At 37.8% G+C, this 26,719-nt stretch overlaps 2 protein-coding genes across 3 annotated transcripts in view; both read left to right on the forward strand.

The window, feature by feature from the left end:
- Positions 1–26,719, forward strand: part of LOC115607973 (pulmonary surfactant-associated protein A-like) — a 60,802-nt gene that overhangs the window by 21,600 nt on the left and 12,483 nt on the right. The window contains exons 4-11 of one of the 2 annotated variants that reach the window (XM_030485967.1): positions 308–388; positions 3,023–3,239; positions 4,923–4,945; positions 7,778–7,884; positions 12,608–12,871; positions 13,184–13,398; positions 13,578–13,762; positions 14,541–14,660. The gene's annotated coding sequence lies outside the window, so the exon portion shown is untranslated. Of the gene's footprint in view, positions 1–307; positions 389–3,022; positions 3,240–4,922; positions 4,946–7,777; positions 7,885–12,607; positions 12,872–13,183; positions 13,399–13,577; positions 13,763–14,540; positions 14,661–23,924; positions 25,326–26,719 lie in introns of those variants that run through there. The other variant, XM_030485970.1, reaches the window with a different exon arrangement.
- LOC115608164 (mannose-binding protein-like) lies at positions 16,363–25,808 on the forward strand. Its single transcript, XM_030486502.1, is given in 9 exon segments — positions 16,363–16,624; positions 17,219–17,277; positions 17,280–17,352; positions 18,454–18,496; positions 18,498–18,548; positions 20,077–20,168; positions 20,170–20,211; positions 20,213–20,455; positions 25,252–25,808. Coding segments are annotated over 8 exon segments (723 nt in total). The 5' UTR covers positions 16,363–16,451; the 3' UTR covers positions 20,403–20,455; positions 25,252–25,808.

Consider the following 26,719-nt stretch of genomic DNA (forward strand, 5'->3'; position numbering starts at 1 on the left):
TAGATTGGGTGCAACAGAAGTGCTTCTTTTTCGGTTTGTTGCCTTTTCATGTGGAAAAAAAATAATAATACAGAAGAAGAGAGATTCTGTATTATCAAAATCAATTCAATTAAACTTAATTGCCCCATAAGCCCATGACAGACTAGTGAAAAAAGGACAGGTTTGAATCAGACCATAAAAAGGTTTAGAAGGGCCACATTAATGTAGATCTATTAGGCATAATACGTACAAATTAAAATACATAGTTGGTATATTTCTTTTCTCATCATCATAAACAGTCTTTTTTGTGTCTGGAAATTTTTTGCAGAGTTTATTTGAGAACCATTTCAGACTAACAAGAAGCTGGCAGCCAGAGTGTTAGTGCCTGCTAACCTGCTATGAAACGAAGGTAAGAACTAGATTTCAACATTGTTGTCATGGTGTAACTGCTTAGATGTCAAAGTACATTTCTTTAAACTGTAGTCTCCTCAGTGTTTCTTTAATGTCAGTGAATTCACAAATGGCATAAGATAGGTGATAAATTCAGAGCATACTGCTTTTTTATTATAACACTAGCCTACTCTTGCAGTGTCTTTCAACATTTTAAAGCAGGATTAGAAACTCCGCAGGTTTCACTGAAAATACTATCCCTGAAAAGAGAACAATTTTAAATCTAAATCAGATATGAGAGTAATATAAGGAAAGAATAGAAGGAGTTTAAGATCTGATCTACCCTTATATGTAACAAACATTAAAAATAAATTCAGGCTTGAAATTTGAGCCAGATTTTAGAAGGTAGAATGTATTGTATTTAGACTCTCTATAACCAGATATATGAGGGTAACCTTTAAAGCTCTATGTCCCCTGAGGGACTTGGGGTCAGCGTTCTGCTCTGATAAACAGTATGAGAAGTATGAGAAGACCTGACTTTTGGGTACTTGAGTGGCTCTGGCTTCATATAGTGCCAAGATTTTTATTTCTTTTGCTGTTCTAAGGAAAATCAGCTCCTACGTCACTTTTCAAAACCTTGATCTTAGGTCATATCAATACTGAAGCTGAGTTAGTAACTTAGCATGTCCTGCTTTTGCTAATCAGGGCTCAAGGAATAAATCATTGCCATGTATGTGGAAATATTAGAAGACACTGCAGAAGTCCTATAATGACTATCTGTGGTAGAAAGCCTTATGAAGTCCTAATAATATTTTGATTATTCAGCTCTGATAGTTCTGAGCACTGGGCTATAAATTAGTGAAATCATAAAGCCTGACATTTTGATTACAGGGGAAAAAATCATGTGTGACACTGAAAAGAAGCATCATCAGTTCTTTCATTTCTCTGTTATAGATATGGGCATCTCTGTGGAATGTCTTCCACAACAGCCCATAATTAGATATCCATTTTATATAATAGATGATAAAATGACAGCTGAGACTGGGGAAGAACACTGGGTATTCCACATGTAACCTGCAGGCTACAAACTGTGGTGAATATATCATAGAAAAAAAATCTTTTCTGTTTGATTTTGGTTCTACTGCTAAGTTCAGTGTCATACAAATTGACTCTGAAAAAGGCATGATTCAGAGTTGTCATAGTCCATGTAAATATGGACATTTATTAGATATTTGATCAGTCCTAGATGTAGAATTTGGATGGACTTAAGTTATAACTTGTAGTAACTTACACAGACATTATTTCTAGTATTATCAGATAATCTGGAAGCCTGATTATGATATACATTTGGTCCCTATTATGCCATGAAGTAGGTATATCAGTTAATTAGCTGCTATACCTTTGTACAGCATAGTACAATATAGTTTTTTGAAAAAAAAAAGATTATTTATTTATATTAATTATTTAATATGTACCTAAATGTACCTAAAATAAAGTGGCATAAGGGGTAAATTTGAGATCATTCTACTAATTGCTTAGCAGGCTAATGGAAGATTGAACTCCAAAATTACTTCTGCTTAAAACTTCTACAAAGCAACAAAAATTACGGAGTAAATAACAGTGCTCTCTCTGTCTCTACTTTTCATTTGCTTTTTTTTTCAATGAAACTGCATTCAGAAAAGGTGAAATTTATCTTTTTTTAATTATTCAGTCTGTATTTGTGGAGGTGACTTACTCATGATGTATCTAGTGTAATAATGCTGAATTTAACACAACGTGGTATCCATTAAATGTATCTAAAGTAATTCATATTTCTGGCCTCCTTTTTTACAGAAGATATGTTGATGCACATCATCTTGTTATTATTGCGAGTTTATAATTCTGGACTTGATCTACATTGGTGTCATTCACGCAAAGCAGTTTATCAGGAAGATAAATGTATATTTGACAGATCCAGTCTGTATGGTTTTTGGCTGCTGATTACAAAACCTTCAGCTTAGTAAATTGGATTTTAGTGCAGTTCTGGTTGAAGAAACTCAGTAAATCCAGAGCAACTCTGAGCTCAGATGCAATTGGTCATTAGCTATAGTTAATGAGTAAAACAGCAAAAAGGGATGTCAAGAGACAGGATTATAAGGGCTGAGTTTTGCTTTCAAGGAGGAACTTTAGCAGAAACACCCCCATAATTATCAGTTAAAGCCCTCACCAAGCTCATCACCTTACACTCAAAGAATAAAGGCTTTTTATTCTTTGAGAAGTATGTTGTATACCTGCCCCATCTGAAGTCCTCTTATTCTCAGGGGACATCACAGTCTCTTAACTATGAGCAAGCAGAAATGCATCTGGGAGTACTTATGTGCCAAGGCCCTTACAGTGTAATGTGATAAAACCTTAGTTTGCCACATTGGGTTTCTAAATTTTAGGTGATTTTTACATTTAATTTTTTTTAAGGGCTTATTTTTTAAAAGGGTTATTTAAGAGCTTTCCAGGAGTTCTCATGCTATGTATTTAATGGAAAGTGCTAATCAACCCATCTTGATTTAATATAGTTACGTTAGGGTACCTATATTAACTATATATGTTATAGTAATATATAATAGTGTAATATAGATACATAACTATATATATTAACTATATATGGTAACTACCATAGCTGCACGAGCAACTAAAGACAGTCAACAGCTTGGACAGCAACTCTCAATTAACTCTTCCAGACCAGACTGAGCAATGCTGCTGCATTCAACACTGAGCACATCGGTTCCAGAAACAAGCACTGCTGGTGACAGCTCCACTGCTGCAAACCCATACCTGGCTGTGATCAGGCAAAGGAAACAGAAATAGAAAGGAAACGGGTGTAAAAAGAAATCCAGGTACAGAAAAACGTCTTTCTCTGATTTGTTTCACTGGCAACTATGTTCAACTATTCTTCATTAAAATGATGTTTAGTACAGTCCACCTCATCCTGCTGAGGCTGGATAGAAGGCTTGTGAGCACAGCTGGTCTGAGGGTTTATAAAATCTTATTTCATGTGATTATAGCTAGAAAGAAAGAGCTAGATGAACATGACAGCACCACACAAAATGTGAGTGGAATATTCCACAAGTAAATATTGCGCAATGGATCTTTCAGTTCTAGATTACTGTATTTAAATGTGCTGTGGTATGGAGTGAATGAAATCTGTTCCTGGTGGAGTTGTTTCACAAAGTTTTTGAAGAGGAATTTTTCATGCCTTTTTTTAAGGAAAATATAATATATATAATATGTAGGCCAGTTCGATATTTTACCCTAAAGCTGAAAGCATTTATAAACATGACAATTTTTTTTTTTCTATAATATCAACAAATATGAAATGAAAGACCAAAATAAGGGAAATTCTGTAGACTTAAGAACTCTTTTTAATATAAGTTCTTGCTAATAATGAGGTCTTCGTTAGTTATTTGGGAATGTTCAGCCAACATCCTCACCAACCATGCTCAAAATGAATTAAAGTCAAAGAATTTCTATTCATTTTTAAGACAATTAAGAATACTTCTTAAGTTAAAACTAAAAGGAGTCAATATGAAAAGTTAAAGCTATCTCGACCCATTGGAAGCATCATTTTGACTCCTGTTAAATTCTGCAGAAAGGCTAGAGGACTAAAATAAAGACATTTAATGTTAACTTAAGAGGATGTCTGAAAATTTCCCACCATAAAGTTAAGGAAAAAAAAATATATAACTCTAATGCAAATGTATGTGTCATAAGAGATTGGGTGCTCATAAAACGAAGCTGCTTGCAAGAAAGGCATTAAACCATGAAAAAAAAAAGAAAACAGTATAGAAGAGAGGGCTGCTGAAGGTTGTGAAACGTCACATAATCACTTCCTCTGCCTGAAGGAAGGATACAAGAATAATGCCTTTAGAGCAAACCTTAAGGTAGTATGCTTTACATCTTCACTGAAGCTTGTTAGGCAGATAAATGTAAACCTCTCTGATTCAAGCAAGCAAGTCTTTCCAATCCTTCCTCAGCTTTTTGACACTGGTGGCTTATTTGCTCATCTGTGCTAGCAGGCAGCTGAAGAGGACAACGTGGAAGATAAGGGAGCCACAATTTCTGGTGCATCACACTGTAGCCTCAGCGGCAGAAGAGGAGGCTGGTTTGGCCCTTCTGCTTAGCAAATCGGTCACTGCATTAGTCCTCCCCAAAAGAGTCTTCTGTAATTATGTACTCTACCCCAGTTCTTGCAAAACTTTTTATTACTGTCTCTGAATGTTATCAGGGTCTTCTCCAGCTATTTTCTAATTTATTTGCTGCCAGATATCTAGAGCTTCCCCATGGCTTTGCATTGGTACTTGCGGTTTCCCTGTAAGCAGCCTGGAGAGGGTGACAGAAATGTCTCTCAAATATGCCATACTTGCACACAATTTTTATTTTGCCATTCTCCTCTCAGGACAGGTATTTGGGTAATATATTTTTCTCTTGCTTTCCATATTTTCCTCTTTAAAAATGTCAATGCCATTCTATGCAAATATAAGTAGAAATGAAATAAATTTTTGCATTTTTGTTCCTTGCAGAATTCCTGAGAGCAGCAGAGGTGGTGAGTGGGATGCTACAGAAAGATAGGTAGACCAAGATAAAACAGCAACCATTTTCCAGATGGAGGAGTCTCCCTTCTTAGCTAGTAATAGAGACTAAAGTCAAGACAGGCTTCTAATAAGGCCAGTATTAACTCAGCATAATTGCTTTACCTTACAGTAATGCTAATTCATCATCATGGCACTGCTATAAATAGAATATCATCATTTCATTTTTTCCCATAAATTCAATACATTCTGGAATTAAGCAAGGTAGAAAAATTTGTGATTCCACACAATAACACATAGAAATTGCTGTTCACTACAGAAACCCCTCTTCATGAATGCAGTATTAGGGTTAGGGCTGATTTTAATTTCAGAAGAGAGAACTGAATTTTCTCCTGAAATTATAATTTATACATTTCCAGTATATCTAGGTCAGTGCAGTTGTTTAGTGTATGTGGAAAATTGACTCCTGTGTATATTATCTTATGATGAAAGAAAAAATCCACTGTGTAGCACTGAAGCCCTCCTCCCATCAGGTAACTTCACAAAACCTGATTGGGCAAACTTGCCTCTTCTCACTGCCACAGGAAGGGACACCTGCCACTAGACCAGATTGCTCAAAGTCATGTCCAACCTGGCCTTGGACACTGCCAGGGATGGGGCATCCACAACTTCTCTGTGCAACCTGTTCCAGTGTGGAACAAATCCCTGACATGTATTCATTTTATGTACTTAATCCACAGTCCAAAAAGATAATGGAAAGCTTTACAGTATCTCAACTGTTGGCCAAGCAGCATATGTAATTTAATTGAATTCAGATTTTAAAGTCACATAGCTGTTGAAGCCAGAGTAGTTTTTTCCTCTGGATAACAACTTTAGAGGCGGGGGCAGAGGATGATTTTGGGGGTAATAACTGAAGAAGGTGTTCATTTGTAGACATTCATCATTATGTCCAACAGTTCAAAAGCGTCTGTTTTACTAAGGCTTCTATATAATATGAGAAATTAGAGAGTAATCAACAGATAGTATCCTAAAGAACACCAGAAAAGAGTGAGGGTGTGATTACTGGAATGACAGGGAAATGGATCTGGCATGCAAACACGCATATGGGAAATTTACCTTAAATTCAACAAAGATCAGGCAATATGATTTCAGTGCAAAAGGTCACACAAAACTGAGAATGATGTTAGCTACTGTTTTATTGCATTGGTTTTATTCAAGATGCGTAAATGTGTATTATTTATTCATTAAATAAGTCTTGTGTTCCTTTGATATTGCTTCAGCATAATGCACATGTTTAGTTCAGAGTTAGTGCAGTCAGCACAATTCAAGCCCACTCTTCTTGCTTTTCCACAGTGAGCACTGAGTTCAGAGAAGCCGTGGACTGAGACACAAACACAGTCTCTCAGGCACCTAGGGGTGTGGGCATGCTTTTCTTTGCCCATATTGGAGATATTTAGCCAGCAGAGAAGGGAAGGAGAAGTTTTGCAGTCGAAGGAAAGAAGGCATTAAATAAAAACCAACCTAAATAAAATTCTTTCTTCAGGTTGTACTTTTTGTTTGCACATCCATCCAACTGGTAATAATGCCTAACTGTTTTCTTGTTGAAGGATTTTTTTACAGAAGATTATGTAATTATATCAGACCACGTAAAAAAGTTTTTGTGACAGCTGTCTAAAAGGCATATGTAATCTGAATTTCCCAATTGCTTATGGCTTCTAAAAAGCATGATAATGCTGCCAGTATGGTAAATCAATTCAAACTGTGCAGATATACCACATTATATTGCAATATCTCTCAGCCTGAGATGTTCATTGCTAAATCTCCTGTCCAAAAGAGTGCAGCAATGGACAATGGAAGTGATTTAGTAGAGGTGAAAAAAATTAATTCCCCCTGCTCTTCATTTGTTAATTAAAATTCAGAAAATATTGATCCTAGAGAAGAAATGTAGCTATTTAGCATAAACATACAGTTGGCTTGTGTTGTTGTTGAACCTTATATCCTATAAGAAAATTTCAGAAACAATGGTTTCTCGCTCCTTGCCTCACAGCAGTTCTGTTTAGCAAGAGCTTGATTAGACCTAAACTGTTTGTTTCTATCCAATATTACAGGGCTCAGCTGTTAATAGAAATATTGGAATATATACTAAAGGAAGCATATGGCTTCGCACCTCAGGAAGGAATTTATTTAGTAATAGGATTTTATTTAGAGATTGCTCATTAATTCTTTAAATCCGCTTTTGGTTACAAGTATTTGCTTAAGTTTATGCAATATAAATTACACACAACAACAGTTCAAATTATTTCTTATGAATAATGTATTTGAACAAATATAGGCCTTTAATGTGTTTGCAGTCAACTTGTAGTCAGTTCATAATTTTATGTCTGAGCCAATTTTTCAAGTTGTTTACTTGTTTAGTTTAGAAATGGGATTTTATGTATCTCCAAATATTTACTATGCAATTTTCAGGGTGTATGATCTATTACTTGAGGGTTTTTTTCCTCTCCTTGAAAGTTTCAGGGAGCCCATCTGCCTAATAGCCTCCCAAAACACTTACTGTGTTAGAGTTTACCATGCAGGTAATGGAAAGAGAAGTATAAATTGATGAAAAACATTTCCCCGTTGCTTGTGCAAATATGAATTCATGCAATGGTTGTGCTATTATCTAATAAACTCTTTTGCATTCCTCCTATGACAATGCATGTGCCCAAATATTTATGACTAAAATAACAGTATGCACAGATTGGCATCAGTCAGATTAAAAAAGTAGAATAAACCATGAGAAATAATAAGAAGGAAATAATTTTATAGCAAAGTTATGTTTTCTAAACCAGTAATGTTTGTTTCAGATCAGCTCCTGAGAAACTGCTGAAAATGTTGCTATTTCTGGACCTGGATGTCCTGGTGCAGCCCTGCTCATCCTCACCGTGGCCTTTTTGGGCTGGGCTGGACTCAGGTACTTCTCTTGTTTCTTCTGATTGATCCATTTCAAATAGGTAAGCTTAACTTTCTGCTCTCCACTCAACACCTTCCTCATCATTCAGTCGCCCAGAGTCTCCAGTCACACATGTCCTTTGAGAGAGACGGATCAGGGATAGCAAGCCCATGGAAATGAAATTGCTTTTTTCTGTTTCATGGCTTTGCCCGGGCAGCACCACCAGCTCTGCAGCCAAAGGGCTGCTCGTCCTCCTCGTGAACGAGAGTTGCTGTCCCTGCAGCCACTGTCCTGGCATGAGAGCCCCATGGCTGTGACCAGGTGAGGCTCACCTTGGGGAAGACTTAAAAACATTTCCAGGAGGTGTTGAGGCAAACTGTGCTTAAGCTTCTCAGAGGTGGGAGTGTAAGGGAAAAACGGAACAGCAGGCTTTGGCTGGGAAGTAAGGCTTCATGTGTTCGCCTCTTAAACCTGGTGTATGTGTTCAAATGGTGCTGAGGAGGAGGCATTTTTACTTTTGTGTTTCTATCCATTTCAGTCTAGGCAAATGTTGTACAAGGGAAGGAGCAGCAATTAAAACAGCATGTGCTTTGTCCCAAAGTGATATTAACTTGTAGTAAGGCCACTCGAGCAGAAAGAGCAATCAAGTCATAAGAGGCAATCAGGGAGAACTGAACATGGGAACACTGCCCAAGGCAAAAGACCAGCATTTGAACACCTTGTTGAGAGCCTTAGGTTTCATTTAGGCTTGGGGCTGGTGCTGGGCTGTTACAAGCACGGTGCAGCCTTCACGGAGCAGTGCTAGCCCTGATGAACACCTGTGTCACTCTCCATGTAAGGTACAAAATCAAAAGCTATACAGCTCTTCAAAGCTTTCACACTGTCTTCTGTAAAGATACTTAGACAGAAACGTGCTCTGCCATTTTTATCTGTGCTCTGCTTAGTACTGTCATGGCTATGTTGACTTACATTCTGATGTGACTTTTCCAGTGCAATTTTCCAATTCAGCCAGTTCTTAACATGACTAGCTAAAAAAAAAAAGAAAAAAAAGGTGTCTAAGGATGCTGCCTATTAATATGCCTTGTAATTAGTACATCCAGGATCTACGTTGAAGAGGCAAAATTTCAGTTAACCTTTTTGGCTGGTGGGAATTCCTTGTCCAGGCAGGATGAGGGGGGGACAACAAATCTGTGGTTCTATTTCCTAGCCCCACTGGCGTCTGAGAAAAATGACTTGCGGATTAGTTTCCACAGATCAGTAGCCATCATCCCCTTCGAGGAGACTTAGTTGCCAGGACAACTGTTGCCAAGACAGACTGGTTTTCCTTGGGAACAATTTCAGCCTGCTATTTCTGTACAGCAAGCCATCTCCTGTGTCTATTGTTAGACCCATGTGAGAAGCTATTGGAATTTTAGCTCCAAGTGAAAATTAAGAAACAGTAGGAAGGGAAAACAAGTCTAATTACCAAAAGGGAGTTTCAGGTCCCACATGGATTTGTGCAGAGTTTGTGGTCTCTCAGACTGACTGTGCACTCTCTAAACATGGGCTCCAAAACCCAATGCTGGAAGCCTTTTCAAGCCACCAGATCAAAATGAATTCCCAAGCTTACAGCTATCTTTAAAAATATTTAGTTTTTAGACAATAGGAGAAGGTCCTTGGAGGATATTCTATATCGTAATACATAGCTATATAAGTTCTTAAAATTGCGTACACTGCCTGTGGTAAACAGCCTGCATGTGCTGGAAGTAACAGATTCCACCACCTCACCTGACCTGGGAAACGCTGGTGAGTTTTAGAATGACTGACATGCCCTCAAAGGACCACTCTGTTCCCTTTGTAGTTGCTTGTGAGTTTTACGTTACCTGAAATACTGCCCTAGTTTCACTTTGTTAATAGTATAGTGTTAATGGTATACATGCAACAGTCAAGAATCCCTCTTGTTACAAAGACTTTTAAAGTTTTGTCATTCAAAACTTGACCAGTCCTGTATTAGTTTGCAGGTTTTTTCATTACAAACTTTTTGGTTCAAGTGGAAAATGTCTTTGTTTATTGTATAATATTAGATAATATTCAGCTGAATGGATGTAAGCTAGTTCAATAGATGAACTACCCTCCTGAGAAATACAAAGCAAACAGATTTAACATTGTTCTTGTTGTCCACCAGAGGTCACTTACAGGCCACTTTATTCATTATTGGCTGTGCTTTCACTTGCCCAGTTAGCATCTCTTGCTTCCCATATTAAGTATTTCTTGTTCGGCTGTGCAAATGGAGGTCCTCAAATCCCCACTAATGACTTTGAATATTTTCTGGAATCATTAACATTTAGAAAGAGAAAGGCAAAATCCTGCTGAAACATGAGAAAAATAATGAAAAAAATGTAGGGACTTCATTTATCCCTTAATATCTGTAACTACACTATGATCCACAAGCTTTGATGTGGATATTAAAGAATTTTCAGTGTGAACAGACTCTATCTATCTAAATAGATACAGAACAGACTCTATCACTAAATCTGTGGGGGATTCCTATCTGGATTCTTATCTGCTCAACCTTCGTGAAACACTTCTTAATGTACTTAAATTGAGAAGCAAAATATGTTTACAGCTTCTGATACTTCAACAGTATATGAATCTCAGCTGTTGCAGAGGCAGAGGCCTTTGCTTTACAAATTTTTGTTGCAACATGAAGAAAAACCTTGACAAGTCATTACTTAACCAATCAGTTGTCAAATGTGAACAACTCATTCAACTTTGGCAAAAGACACCATTCTGCATCTTCTATTGTGGCTAGAGTGAAGAGCTGGAAGTCAGACATGGTATTTTATGAGCACTTAAACATCAAGAAAATGCCTGTGTTTGAAACAGTCTGAACAGAAAATAACCCCTTTCCAGTCATGTTTCATTTACAGCAGATGAAAGAAAAGCAAAGGAAAAAGTCAGAAGGTTCCTGTTCCTTTAAGATGAATGAAGGACAAAAATTCCCCATTAGTCTGTAGACCCCATTAGCCCAAGAGTTAGATTATGTGCTCTGAACTTTGTTTGAAAGACATCTATTTTTGTTTTGTTAGTTTTTGATGGCAATATTTAAGCAATTTAACCTATTCTTGCACAGACCAATGTAGCACTGAATAGTTTGGTACCGTACACCCATGTAAGCATCAGCATATTTTTTGTTTGGTTCAGTTGAGTAGATATCAAGGTGTAAACTGTGGTTTTATTGTGAAGCACTATAATTTATCTTTGTATGTGTCTATGCTGGAGCAGAAAAAAAATGTGAAATCCTCTGTCTCTTTAGCTCCCTGAATTTTCTGATTTGGGACAAGATTGTAGCTGCTCTTAAATATAAAGGTGTAAATGTGTCAAGATTTTACACTGTGGTTAGTTTTCCAGTTGCACTAAGCAACATATTCTTTGCAGAAGTCAAAGAGATGGGTGAAAAGTGGCCTAGTGGCTGGACAAAAACTTTGTTTGAGTGATGGATAGCCCATACACAGATACATTACAAATGTGTAAGGTAAGTTCCCTTATATCATAGACTCACGGAATGGTTTGGTTTGGAAGAGACCTTAAAGATCATCTAGTTCCACCCCCCTGCCATGGACAGGGACACCTTCCACTAGACCAAGTTGCTCACAGCCCTGTCCAACCTGGCCTGTCGCTATGAAGCTGAAGACAGAAGCTGATTGACCTTATATTCAAACTTCTACAACGTAAATAAAGCAGAACAGCTGACTAGAAACAGTAAGAATAGCATTTTGATACTTTCATTCTGAATCTCATGTTTTTAAAGATTTGATTTCTTTTCCCTCATGTGACATGTAGCTCAGTCAGCAAATTTTCAAAAGAGGAGGAGCAACTCAGTACATATGTGCTTAATAGTCACTACTCTAAGTGAGGGAACCTGTGTGAATTTTGAACTTTGTCTGAATCTCAAACAGAACTTCCTCCTAGTTAAAAAGGTTGTTTGAGGTTTTTGGTCTTCTCTGCTTCAGAACTGTCTCATTCTCTTACATGAACTTAGAATATTATACACTCTGCTTATGCTGTCTAATTTCTAACAGGAATGAAGTGTGAGACTCTGTAATAATAGTAATAATCATAGTATGATTCCTGTTACTACTTATCAGTGTTAGCACTATGGCATTGTTCCTAGTGTGACCAACTGTGTAAATTCCCTCCTCTCTCACAAGCAGTTGATAGTTTTACTTTGCTTTTAATATACAGAATGGACATAGGACAACCAAAGATTTTATCATTAATGGGGGTTACTCAGGGTACTAGCCCAAAAATGAAGCAACTGTTCATCTGCGTAGTCTCTGTGGTAGGCTGAGAAGTGAAAAGAAATAGATGAAGAGTTCTATCCTTCTAACTGTGCAAAAGTATGGATGCATGGTAGGTTACACAGGCAAGGGATAAATCACTACTAATTCAGAAGAAAATATCCTGAACAGAACAGCTTCCACTTTATATCTTTCTAAGAGCTCTAATTAAACTGGATGAGAACCAATTCAGAATGATGCTCCACAATGCCTAGTCCGAGATTTTTCTGAAACAAGGTTATTCCTAGGGTTTTGTTCTTCAAAAGTCTTTAATCCTGACTCTAGTTGTCTCAATGAAAAGTTTGAAATACTTTGTAAACTCCTGGTTTGGCGATAAGAGCACTCTGTTGCTCTGACATCAAAGTGAATCAATGAGCTAGCTGTGTGTTTCTATCCAGTGCTTTAGCCATATATTCTTTTGCAAGTGTCTAGGAGCTGTCACCCTGCTATGCTGTGATGAAAATAATTGGATATAGTTCCCACTTCTGTTATTCCCATATGATATTGCTGCTGGTGAAGAATACTCAAAACTGATGGCTCCAAAGGCAAGTTTGAAACTTCAAAAGCCAAGTGTTCTCACATGCTGAGCTGCTTGCGTCTCCAAGGAAATCTGCAGAGAGCTGCACCATATATCAAAGAGGAGCCAGACAAAAGATCATTCCCCCAAATGAATGATATGCAGAAAGAAGGTACAGTCAAGGATCTAAATAGGGAGGAACTCGGTACTCAAATTGGGAATCAGGAGAACCAAATCATTCTGGGGGAAGGGAAGGCTGTATAGAAAAAGGAGATAGAAGATGAAATTATAAATCCAATGAAGAAAAATATTTAATAATTTGTGACTAGTAAGCCACATGCCCTTATGTTTTGGGGGTTTGGTTTGGTTTCGTCACTTGATGTATGAATTTACAGTAGTTCTGTAGGATGGAATACTGCATATAAACATGCTGGGTTTGCCACAGCGTAGTAAAATTTGTACCATGTGACAAATTATGTTTCAGCAAGATGGTGTCCTGACCTGGTGAGAACTGAGGGGTGGGGAAATTGCCGAGAATCCTGTCTGCTTCATACTGCTGCTTCGCAGGCAAACAATGCTCACGGACGTTCAACAGACATTCAACATTTTTGTGGGTTGCAAGATTACGAGATGAGCCCTGGATGCCATGTGTTGACAGCATATTGATATCACATTTAGTTCTAGGCCAAAATAGCAAAGGTCAGCATGGAATTTTCATCTTCCTATTTAAAAAAGAATAAAAAATGGAAATCTGTAATTCTAAGTCTCTGTTTAATTATGTTGGCTCTACAATGTTTTTATCAAATCATGGCTGACAAATGCTACTGCTCTGAACTGATGTTTTCATTTTATTTATACTGAGATTAAATTTATTCTAGGTCCTGAACAGGAAAGATACAAAGGCAGCCCAACAGCCTACAACATCTCTGTCTGATGCCACCACTTCAGAGAACAGCCCCAGAAATGGGAACTTGGGAACAAAATCACTCCTGACACTTCTGCAGTGGAGAAGTGGAGTTTCAATACGGTTTTGCAGCTGGAGATATCTGAAACCTTCCTCTGGGTAAGGAAATTTTCTGCAAGCAAAATTGCCCAAAACATCTCTTCCTTGGCATTATATTTTATGCTATCAATTTTGTGGAGCTATCCATGACAATATCCCACAAAGTGTTCTTGCTACTGTACTTTTTACGTCTACACAATGGTACCATAACTAGCTGGACAGTGCAAGCTCTACTGAGTTTATTCTAACCCCTAACTTTCACTAGCATTATAGGAAAACAAATAGTAAGCAATTTACTTAAAAGTTTAAAGATATATTCCTTCACCCCATGTTTAGGTTTTTTTTCAAATCCCACATCCCATTTTTAAACCATTATACCCATTCTAAAATGGGTATGTTTGAGCTGGCCAAGTTTTTTCCAGGAGTAATTCAGAATATATTGCAGGAAAGGCTTGACTGCAGTCAAGCAAGCCTCAAATATCCTTCCCTCTCCTAGGTTATTAAAAAATGAATCAAATTGGCTGAATAAGGGGGAAAAAACCTTACAGTCAGATCTTTTAGTGCCTGCAGTTCTGATTTTTTTTGTTGTTAATTTGTACTGTAGCATGGCCAATATCTGTCCAAGGCCATGCAAAGAGCAAAGGGCTCACTCCCAGAATGTCATATGCAATACATGTAAATAGCGGTGGTAAGACTGAGGTAGGCAATCACTAGGATTGTGCAAGACAGAGATAAGCAAACAAATAACCTCTTCCCAAAACAAAGCACAAAATTACAGCTTTCATTAGAAATGTAGATGATTTTTTTTTTTGATTGGGTTTTTTTTGTGTCTTGGCAGGCTTGTCCTCATGGTAAAAATCCAGCAGGTTTCTGCCCTGTTTCCTCTCTACTATGTTGTGCTGGGAAGCCAGTGGTGTGATAAAGAGTTTTACTATGCATTGATCAAGTAAAGGCATTGGTAAGTAAAGACCTTTTGCTGCGATAAGTATTTAACCATACTGAGGCCATGCAACCCTTGCAGGTGCAGACATTCTGGTTAGAAAGGACTTTTGTAGGCTACCTTACTGAAGCACAGCAAGCTGATGAGGAGGACTGTAGCAGAGTCAGGTCAACAGCATTCTGTCCCTGAGTATTTTCTGTATAAATGTAATATCTACTTTTGAGGAGCATTTTCCCTAGGACTTAACTTCGATAGGGCTGTCCTGTGCTGTCAGACCCTCAGGTTTCAGGCTAATGGCTCAAAGCTGTCACCTCCAAGATGAGGAACAAGAACTCCGTGTTGCCTCTTACAGGATCCCTTCCCTGATGTTACCTGCATTGGGTGAATCACATCCTAAAGCACATTTTGTGGAGGAACAAAAGAATTACCTAAGATCTATCTCATTAAATAGGGCTTTCAGAACTAGCTACTTCCTAAATATAAAAGTTTTACAGCATCTTTCAAGGCCTAATTCAGATCTCTGCTGATAAAGCCTGCAACTGTGTAAGCTTGGGACCTGAGGACTGTCCTTACGTTCCACACTTGGTGTGATTCTCAATGTTTGATTGTCCATCTTCCCTAAATGCAAATGTGGATTGCAAAACCTGTCTATGAAAAGCTATTTTTTTTATTGGACATCCCTAAGGTTTATTCTACTTTTGTGAGAAATTTGTAGTATTTTGATTTTTATCTAAACCATTGTTGGTGCAAATCATCATTTCTCTCTTTGGGAAATTATTTCATTGCTAGGAAATCCTGCCACCAATTTTCCAAAGGTAAACAGGCACTTCGGCTCTCATAGAATAAAGGATTGAGGTCGTCAACTTGGAAATCTTTGGAAGTAAATAGATCTTAGACCCTGGCAGGCAAACCAACAAAGGTTTGTGTGAGGTCAAATCTCTGTAGGGAGTGAACTTCTCAGAGAGCTTAACATTTTGTTTTCAAGATTTCTTTTATTGTGCCATTCTTTTGAGCTTTGTCTTAGTGAATTCATGGGAGACAACTACAATGTTAACTTCCCTGGTACTGGGTAATTTACATAGTATAAAAATTGAGGAAATCCTTAGAGGGCTGTTATGAACTAGTTTGAGTCCATGAAACTGGATCAGAAATACCTACCAGGATTCAAGTTTTGTTTTACTAGTTAGCTAAATACCTTTCATTATTTTATTTTGGTGTATGCCATTGCGCCAGATTTTGATTTGAGCCTAAAGAGGAAGCACAAAGTATATAGAGAAGTGGTGCTTCTTAAACTCTGCTTTTTACCCTAATGATACTGTTCTCACAATAATATGCTAGTGATTATACTTCATCTTGTACTTTATCAGATGAAACATGACATGAAGCTGCTCTCTGTGGGTAATCTTTTCTGAAGCTTAAAATAAAGAGAAATCATTGAGATGAGTAGAAAATTCATGCTGGATTTTATTTTCTCTCCTTATCCCAACCTGTCAACCAAATAGTGCTTGTTTTTCATTTTGACTGGTAAAACTGGTAGAAAATAAAGCAAATTGACATGACTCAGTACGTGACTTATTTACATTAGTAAATAAGTGTACGTGATTTATTTACCTTAAGTACGTGACTTTTTTACCTTAAGTACGTAGTACATGACTTATTTACCTTAAAATTTTGTCAGCTTATATATGTGGTCGTTTCATTTTGGTTTTTTGAGTTAAACACAGAATACATGAGACACGATTGCCTCAAATTTGACCCTCATATTAAAAATCAAGGACAATTACTGTGGTCCAAATTACTGTGGTCAGAATGTCATGTAGAACTTTACCTCATGACATTACTGCCTGTTACAGTTGTTCTGCTCAGAGAGGGCAGCAAAGTATTGCAAATCTAAGATCCAACAGGACTTTGGCTCTGAAGTGTGATACTGAGGAAGTAATGTATCTTATTAATATACAATATCTGAAAGGAGAAATTGGGAGGAAAGCAGATCATTACTATTTAAATGCACTTAAGTTTTTTGTCCTTTAAGCTATGTTTGCTTGCTCATAGTGGAGATGCTATCAACAGAAATAGCTTAATCACTCTAAGTTTAGACATACAGCAATCCTAATACCTGTGGAAAGAAGAGTCCCAGTAGAAACACAATAGCTAGAGAGTTCAGGATTCATCCCAAACTGGAATACTGTATGACTCATTTGGCATGGAGAGAAATTCTTTAAACTTAGACATCAGTGAATAAAATATTGAAATGGATTTGCAGCACAGTGACATTGATGGCTGTGCTATATCAGGTATTTTTATTACACCTTAAGATTTTCAGATTCTTATCAGCTTGGTTGTTTCTTTTCTGGTTTCCATACATAAAGATTACAATCAGAGGATAGATGAAATGGTTCAGACACTATACCTTGATTTTGGTCTTTTCCTGAAGATGGGAGTCCATTTCCTAGGCAATGTAGGCAACTCTTTCCTAGGCAACCCTTTAAAATTATATAAACAGATAAATTTATTAGATTACTCTGCTTGATTTGTCACAGACCTGTGAACTTAGCAATTACTCTTCTGCCTTTCAGTGCCTTGGTATTTTGGCTTTCACTGCTGGTGGTAACAAGTTCAGCTAACACAGCTAAACCCATAGTCCTCCTGCAGCCAATGGCTTACCAGACAGAGATGGAAGACATGGTCCCGAAGCTGACAAAGGAGAACCAGCTACAGAGCTATGACTATTTAGCAATATTGTATTTTCAACACTCATCATCCCTTTAGTCTTGTTTCATGCCTCCTTCATTCTTTCGTTTTGTCTTTCTTCTTCTCTCCTTTTCTTCTGCCCCATTAACCTTTTGTAGGCTCTGTACAATTTCAGGGAGCTGAAAGATGTTTTCTGCATTTATAATGCTACTCCAGATACTTGGCTTTCAATAAATAAAGAAATAAATAAATAGACATATAATGAGATTTTAACCCAATTGCACCATTTATGCTCTAAATCACTTACAGAGTTTCCTGCAATACCTTACTAAATGATTAATGCTTTTTCTTTCCAGGGGCCAGCTCTCAAAACCAGAAATCATGCTTGTGAGAGTTGTCTACAAATCTGATGGTCATAACTTGATTGCTTCATATTTACCAAGTTCCAACAACAGAATTCCCCCAAGGCATGATTTGTCATTTAGGTAACATTTTTCATGCACTGCTGCAAACAGCAAGTAGATCAGCAAATGCTTTCTGTCATGTGGTAGAACCAAAGTCACCTGCTCTCCCAAGTTGCCATATATTTTCCTGTCCAAACAATTAATAAGTACATATAGAATTGTATACTTTCTTACTGTATCCTGTCTCTGGTGTTATGTATATACCACCACACATCTTGGAATTACATAACTGCTTTTCAACCTCCAAGCAAACTCCCATCATTATCAATACCACTTGATATGGACTATGACATAAAATTTTTCAGTGGCCTATATTAATATTCTGTATAGACATTTTCTTGTCTACATACCCTCAGTATGCCCTCTGCAATTTCACTGTTGAAATAAGTAAAGCCAGCACTACCTCTCCCAACAAACTGCCATAAGTAGGTGTAGTAAAGAATTTTTCATCAAAGTAATGCATTTCCTGGCAACTGAAGCTTTCCATAGAAACAATACAATTTTCCTGAGATATATTTATTTTCCAGGGGGGGGATTGGGGGGGGGGGTGGGAGGGAGAAGGAGTCAGTGTTTGGTACTCTCTCTAAGTATTAAGAAAACATAGTGGGAGAAAAACTTATAAAACATTTTAAAAATTTTATTATAAATTGAACTTTAGGAGAAGAATTGAGAGGTCTGCAGGGTGTTCCTGGAAAAAGTGGGAACTCCAGGAATAAAAGATTTAGGACCACAAGGAGAGAAAATGGAAAAAGGAGAACATGGAAGAAAGAAATAATTTTCTCATGTTTCTATAATCTGGGTTTCAACCTTTCTGTATATCTTTCAAAAAAGCTATGTGTTAATTTCCCATATTCTTGCAATGTCATTTGAGGAAAAGTGTGATTTCCAGAAGTGTGAGGAGCAGAAAGATAACACATCTGTTACATAGGAGATGAATTGACCAACATAACTGGGGGGAAAAGGTGTTTGGAATGAGTCACTAGTTTATTGTTGTCTGTGAGTGAAATAACAAACACTCTACTTCACGTTATAAATAGCATTTTTTTCTTTCATTCTTTGCCTGTTCATGTGTTTTTTACTTCAACTTTGATTCATTTAAAAATGTTTACATGTGTGTTTTGCCTTTGAGAACTGGGATTTTGCCTTTAACATATGACTTTGGCAGAATTCAAAGCCCACCCAATCACCCTAGTCAGGAAGTCTCTCCAACTCGGACAAATTCCCATGGAACAAATCTGCAACGTAGCCTGTGGTTTCTGGTCTGGAAACCAAATAGCTCTCACATGGCACCAGGTCACAGGAGAGCTAAGCATTTCAGAGACCGTTGTTGTGTAGTATAAGTTACTAAATAACAGCCTTAACTCCTAGTTGTAGTAACCGATGACCTGCAGAGAAAAGCAGGATCAGCTACTGTTCTCTGGGTGCTTGTGCTTTAAGTATTGCATTACATTTCTCTTATTGCCTTAGTTCTAGATAATTTTCTATGAGCAGGCATGGATTGGGATGCTGTCTGTCTGAACCTGGCTGCAAGTAATTTCTCTAGAAATACCGTGTGAAAACTTTCAAAGAATATCTCAGTGCACTACTAGCCCTGGTACAAATGCTGGATTAGGAAAAGCACAATGTCCATCATTGTTCTTAAATTAACAGGACAAAATTACACAGGCTGCAATTTACCACACCATGAGCATAATAGAATAGCTCATATCATCGTATAGCTCCGCACCTTCCAAGGGGCATCTTCACTGCAGAAAGCACAACTTTGAAATCATAGTTGTGTGTAAAGCCTGAAAGTTAACCTGAAATTGGGGCAATAAATTGAAGAGCACAGAGCGGCTGAACAGCTGGTAGCACTAATCACTTCAGCCATCTCAGTTCCCTTGTATGATTTTAATTGATATGGCAAGCTATTTTGTCATGGTTGCAATTTGAGTGTGAATTGCATCAGATCCTGATTCAAGAGCTGCAATACTATATGAACTGGAAATGAAAAACCTTAGAACAAGACCTGTGGTCCAGTTTCTTGTGAAATCCCAGTTTTCTTAAAGTGTGGGCTTGGTATTTCCACATGTCTATTTTGTTTGACTTCTGTTGGATTCTCCCTACTACTTCAACAAACAGTCTGTTTATAGCTGGTATTAGCTACTCCTGAAGTACAATTGCGATAAGGATAAATAGCTATAACATGATCAATTTTTTGTATAATACAGCTATGTTCATTTTTGTTTCTAGGTTTGATTTTAAAGAATATCAAGAGTATTGATTAAAACAAAAATGTCTCAACTGGAAAAGAAGATACTTTTGTAAATGGAAAATCCTGCTGTACAAAAGCTGGAAATGCACTTGCCTCTCCTAGGAACAATGCTAAAAACAGCTTTAGAACACTTAATAACACCTTGGAAGCAGGCTTATATGCTCCAGTGAACAGACTGAAGGCAGGTTTCTGTGTCTGAGTGGAGGGGCTGTAACTTACAGTAACCGGAATGTTGAAGAACCAGATAATCTAAAAAATGAAGACTGTGCAGTAATACAGGACTCTAGAAAATGGAGTAACATTAATTGCTCAAATTCGCATGCCTTAACTATTTGTGAATTCTTGAGCTGATGAATCTAAGAAAACCCAAAGTTTTTGCTCTCAGTTATGTGGCTGATATGGAGGTATGTTCCTATAAAAGCTGCCTGGACTAGACAGAATTGGAGTATATTTATAATTGCTTTCTCTTTGCCACTCAGTTTTGAATCTCCTAATAAAAAACAGATTTAATTTTTTTGATCATTATTAATTATATTTTATCTTACTGGTAGTAAGGCTAATAAACTATGACATGCTTAGCAGGCTGCTTGTACCTTCTTATGAGTTCCTCATAAATGCAGCATGGGGGAAGCAGCTTTTAATAATCTTGAAACTAATGAAAATCTTTTATACATTCTGTCTTTTAGCTGAGCTGTAAACTTAGAGAATTACACTCCTCATGTTGCTTCTGATATGTTCTTTTATAATGTAAATAATGGACAGTGCATACACTTATTTCAGTATTTAGTCACGGCTTTGCTCCTAATCTACTTTTACTGTAGTTCTAAAAATGACTGATAATGATCACGTGGACTCTAGAGTGATATTTGCCGTCTGGGTACAGAGGTGCATTGTACACAAGTGATTACTGACATCCAAATAATTTATTTTTTGAAGTTTCAGCTATTTTTGTGCTGTTTTTTCCAGCATTCCTCTGTAACTACACAGAGGAAGAAGACAGTAAAACACCCAGGCAGGTTTCTTTGTGTGTAATGGAACAATCACAAGAGAACAAGATCTTTTCTAGTAATCTGTAGTGGTCATTTGAAGTACAGGAGACATAGATCAAGATTTAAATGCAGAAGAAAGCAGAAAATTTTTGTCTTAAATTAAACACATGAGCCTACTGGTGGAATGTACTGCAAGTGGAATTTAGCTCATGCAGAAAAACAGCAAAAGCCCTTATTTACGTGAATAGGTCTTTAATGTGAAAGAAGTGATACCATAGTTTTTATCATTTTCCTTATGGGAGCTTCTTGCACCTCAAGCAACCTACAAAAAGGTGAACTGCAGACTGGATTAGCTAGGAATAGGTAAACACCCCAACAACAAGGTTGCTCAGTTACCAATACTAAAAATATGACAATTAAGAAAAATGTTTACACACAGGCTTTAAGGTTTTAACCATGTAAGAACAGATTTTCAATTCCTTCTCCAGTGATTTTAAGACATGTAGGCTAAGTACCTCTATGGAAAGAAGGACTGTGTCTACACTGGCAAGTTCTGTGCACCCATGGGAACATAGAAATGTGTCTGTACAGAGGAGCATTTGGTGCCAAGCTCATCTGGTTTATAACTGTTATTTTCATATTGCATACCTATCTTTGTAAGTAATGACATTTCTCTGCACCAGGTTATACAGGTATAGCAAAAAACCAATTACTCAAATTGGTGAAGGGTGTGAATTTTCTAGAGTATGATTTATCTGCTGATGTGCATTGTGTTCTCCTCGTCGTTTCTGGCAATGTATCTTTGCAGTTCTCAAGTTAATTACATTCCTTTTAATTGGTGTTCTGCAGCCATGAAAACTAAAACTTTAAATTTTGCTTGGGAGTTTTTGATCAATATTTATTATATGAAAATGCAGGATATCGTGCAATATGTAAAAGACAGATTTGGGTTAAATTAGGACGAGAAAGAGACATTCTAGAGAGTAGGTACAATCCTGTTGTGTTTCCAGTTTTAGGGATCAGTGGTAATTCAGGATCCAATGCATTTATTTGGAATGATTATGTAAGTGTACTTTGAGATTGTATTCAAAAAATACTGTGACGTGTTTTGCATGGAGCTGGACTAAAAGCAATTATGTATTATGTCCCCAGTGCATCAGCCAGAAGGTTACAATTACTAAACTGCTGATTTGAAAAAGATTTGTAGTACTATTTTGCAGATATGAAAGATTGTGTTCTTTCAACTGATTTTTTTTTTTTAGAAATGCTATTCCTAAATGCCATATCCATCACTCTCTAGAGAGTCCAGCTCTGAAATGTAGTTTAGACTAGCTTTTGTATGATTTTGCCCAGCAAATCTCCAATACAGTTAGAAATTTATGAAGCTTCTTGTAACCTTATGTTAAGACTGTTTGTGTTCAGAAGCATTCACATCGTTCAAATGGGATCTATACAAACTGCAAAACTATTTGCAGGTAAGTGCAAAAATAATCTTATGCTAAATCACTGGGAGTTCACAAAAGCAGAATGGGAGGACATTCATATTGTGTGCTCGGTTTCATATAGTCTAATGTTATCAGGCTGTATACATGAAAGGTGTATTTGGCCCCAGCAACGATGGTGTATATAGTAAATCCAAGCTGCATTTCTTGAATTTGCCTGGTCAGTTCATCTTTTGAGTCCTTAAGCTCACAAGCTTCAGTCTGGTATCAGTTCTTCCGTACCCAACATTCCCCATCTTATTGGTTTACCCTGGTGTAAACTATCTCAAGCTTTACATCTTGCAGGTTCCCCAAGCCGCTAGCTTCCCTTCCTTTCTAGAAACTCTGCTCTGTATTACACTGATGAAAATCCATCTCTGGTGGCGTTGCCCTGGAAATGCAGCTGTGTAAGCAAAAGTGTAGCTCTATTAATCTGGTCTTAAACAGTAAAATGTCCTGAACTGTTGCTCAGAGGAGCAGAATAACAGTGCTGAAATCTGTGAGATTTGGCAGGCCACTGCATGAGAGCAGGCTGATATTCTGACTGGACAAAAGTCCGCAGGGCAGGAACAAGACATGGAAATATAGAAAATGAGATTTTAATAAGTTATATTACTTGAAACTTTAAAACTCAGGAAAGCACTAAGTTCTGACCTTTCTCACCATGTATGTTAGGGACACTTTTCTTTAGGGACACCTTTATTCAGTAGGTGGTGAAAAGAGAGGAAGAGTTTGAAATTGTGTTCTATTATCTTCCAAGAGGCTTAAATCAGCATCCCTGATGACCACTTAATTTTTCATTAATTATAAACTAATCTGTATCTGCTGCTATACCCCTGATTAAAACCATCTCATTTGGTGCTAATATGACCTCTGCAGAGCTTCTGAGTAATTCAGGATGAGAGCAACATTTGTTAATCAGCTGTTGGGTTTATCCTTCTAAAACACAATTTCAGGCTAAGTACAGGCTTAGGAAGAGCTATCCTGCCACAGGTGAAAAAAAATACAAGCTCCGAAAAGCTCTTTTCCTTCGCTTTACTTTTCAAGTGGCAATTTTCAGTGGGAACTACAAGGTGGAAACAGGAAGCTATTTCAATCAGTAGTAACTTACTGCTTGATTTTTTAATTACAACACATAAATATGGGGAAAGGGTTGGTTAACTTATGCTCAGAGCAGAGGGGAAATGTGCCCTTACCGCTGGCTTGTTTCCTGTTCTGAAGGCATTGCCCTCGTGTGAAATATGCAGAGGAGGACTGTTACACAGGGAAGTCTGTGACTTTAGCACTACCGAAGTGGCTCTACTCTTTGGCCTAGTGCCTGGAGATATAACAGAGGAGACATGAGGAAAGAAAAAGAATTCTTGGATTGCAGTTTGACAAAAAATGCCCAGGAAAAGAAATAATGCAGGAGAGCCCAGAAACATAGGTGCAGTCAAATAATCTTATTTTTAAGCTGTCTGCCAAACCGCTCAGCACTAGCAGCATGACTGGATCCTTTGTGTTATCTCTAGGGAATGATTTTATCCTAAGGCACCTACAGTTAACATCTCTTTTTATGGTCTGTGACCCTAGTGATGTTTCAGACATTGGTAGCTTGAGCTGTTTAGATCAGTGTTTCAGGGTAGCCAGTCATGAGAGCTTTTTCCTGGCTGGCTGTGTCCTCTGGTTTGTTTATGTCTTCAACTAGCAGCACAGTGTGTCCCATGAAGCTGAGCTTGTGTGTTAATCCTGCAGGAAGCTTCTGGTAGCTTTGCAGGGGGAGGAAGGCTCTATAGTGTTGAACTGGTTAGCATCCTCTTCCAGGTGTTTAAATACAGGTAGAACTTCAAGCAGCTGGACTAAGTATATGTAATGTGAAAGCAGTAGTCAAACCACATTTAGGTGTCTGATTTCAGAGAGTCCAAGTGTGCTAGCATTGGGATTCATGGAAATGGGCCTGCGTCAGCTCAGCAGTGCAGCAGTCTGAATTTCAGTGTTTCCTTGCAGCCTTAACAGAAAATACTACTACAGAGCCACAAAAAATGCATGAGTGTGTACACTGTCTCACAACATTCAAAACCGTAAAGCTGCCCTCTGTTCCTGTGTTGCTTTGCCTTAGTTTGGTCTGTTGTTTGGATACTCAACGGCAACTGTATCATGATGAGTCTCAGTTGTTTACATCCCTAACTGTCCTACTCCATCTACACAGCTTGTGCTTGAACACATTTCAGAGGTGCAAGGCAGCGAGAAGGGGAAGGAGGGATTGAACCATCTGTGCTGCCTTGTTGCAGCTTTCCCCCTCAGGCTTTCTGTGCTCTCCTGGAGAGCTCTGGACAGCATCTCTTCTCCTTCCTGCCATTTGTACAGCTGGGCTACAACTCTTGGCCACCTTTTCTCTGTGCTTGAGATATGTACAGAAAAAGGCTCTGGTGCTCCCCCACTGCCCATGAATTATTCCCAAGCATGTTTTTGAATCAAACTTTTGTTTTGATACAACAAGTGCAGGTAAACTACTGCAAGCTGTTTTAACTGAGCATAATACTTCACTAAATTTAGTCGGAAATCCTGAAACCTCTTAAGCAATATCATAATGAATACATTCGTTACTCTCTTGGTTACCTCTTACCTTGCACTTTATGGGTTCAATGACACCTGTGCAAGGATGTCCCATGCAGAAGTTTGACCAATGCTACTTTCTTTACAGATCACAACCTTTTAACCCCTCTATTCCTTTATGCCCTTTCCACCCAGCTTAAGCAGCTACATGCATGCAGAGAAGCAAGATAAAGAGGGATAACAAGAGGAAAAGAGAAAGGCAAGAGGAAGTAAGTGATGCATTTTTTAAAATCTCTTTACCTTTTATTATAGAGAGCTACAGCTAAACTGGAAAAAAGGGGGTTATTAATGGTACTTCCTAAGCCTGCTAAGTAGGTATTTTATTCGTGCATCAAAAACTAGTAGAACAAATATAATCTTGAAGCCTCAGATTGCCCTCTAGGTGCTGTGATTTTCTAGTACCTGGTATTCAGCTTAAAGCTGCAATTGCCAGCATCTGGAGAATCTCGGCTTTCATTTTCAAGATTAAAGAGAATTTCTAGCTTTCATAATGAATGGTGAAAAAAGGTTAAAAGTCTTTCAATTGGAAAGTTCTACAAACAAAGTGAAAATGTTTGTTTCCTTTTAATTTCATGTTTTAAAGTCTATCTTAAAGCAGAATACTTCAAGTACATTTAAGAAATGGGGATTAAGTGTTGTGAACAGTATGTCAGGACTCTCTATGGCAAGAAAAGCTGCAAGCTCACAGCACAATAGCAGTTATAAAAGCTCTTTATGAAATGTTTCAAATGTTGTCCACAACGCTTAAGTGTACGATAAATCACTTCACTGAAAATTGTATACAACACTCTGTCTCAAGTTACTGGGAGGTCTTGAGTGGCTTTGAATGCTGCAGTCCTGAAGTTTATCTTTGTCAAATGCTCTCGGAATAGTTCAGAATCTGGCCTTTATTCTGGCAAATGGTTTGAGTTGTTGGAAAGTAATATAGTTTACATCATTTATCTTTGTTACAGTGACACTGTATGTTACTCTGGAAAGGTAAAAGAACATGAAAGATAGGAGTTATTACACAATTGAACCCCATGTGTGTGGAAACATAGCTAGGAAAATAGATGCTAGAGAAATGGACTGTATGTTTTGCATGGTAACACTGGTACTGAAACAGACAGGAGCACAGTTGTTCTCTCCAAGTTTTGAAACCTAAATTTTAGAAGTTAATACTTAAAAAATACTTAAAAATCCAAGACAACAGTGGAAATGGACTGACCTTGTGAAAGAGGCACTCTGTGTACCCAGCAGACAGGGCTCTGCACAGGCCTGAATACACACCTGAAAAGGTACAGTTAGGAAAAACCTTTGCTACACTTATTTTCTAACTGGAACCCCTGAGACAGCTGGGTAAGACAGATAAGCAATGAGACTACTTTAAAACTAAGCATATTTGAAGTGCTCTTGTGTAGATTCCCACTCCTGACAAACAAGCATATTCCTGCCTGCCAGCTGCTGAAGTTTGCAGGCGTGTCTGTTGCAGTCCATTCCCTCACAAACTAGATGCTGTAAGATGCCATGGCCCGCTTTTACAGAAAGAATGCTACAACCTGCTTCCCTCTCATGAACATAGACCGGAGTATTCAGAGAACAGGAAAATATATGACTGGTGATA

Source organism: Strigops habroptila, chromosome 5 (genome assembly GCF_004027225.2).
Source record: "Strigops habroptila isolate Jane chromosome 5, bStrHab1.2.pri, whole genome shotgun sequence".
Classification (NCBI taxonomy): Eukaryota; Metazoa; Chordata; class Aves; order Psittaciformes; family Psittacidae; genus Strigops; species Strigops habroptila.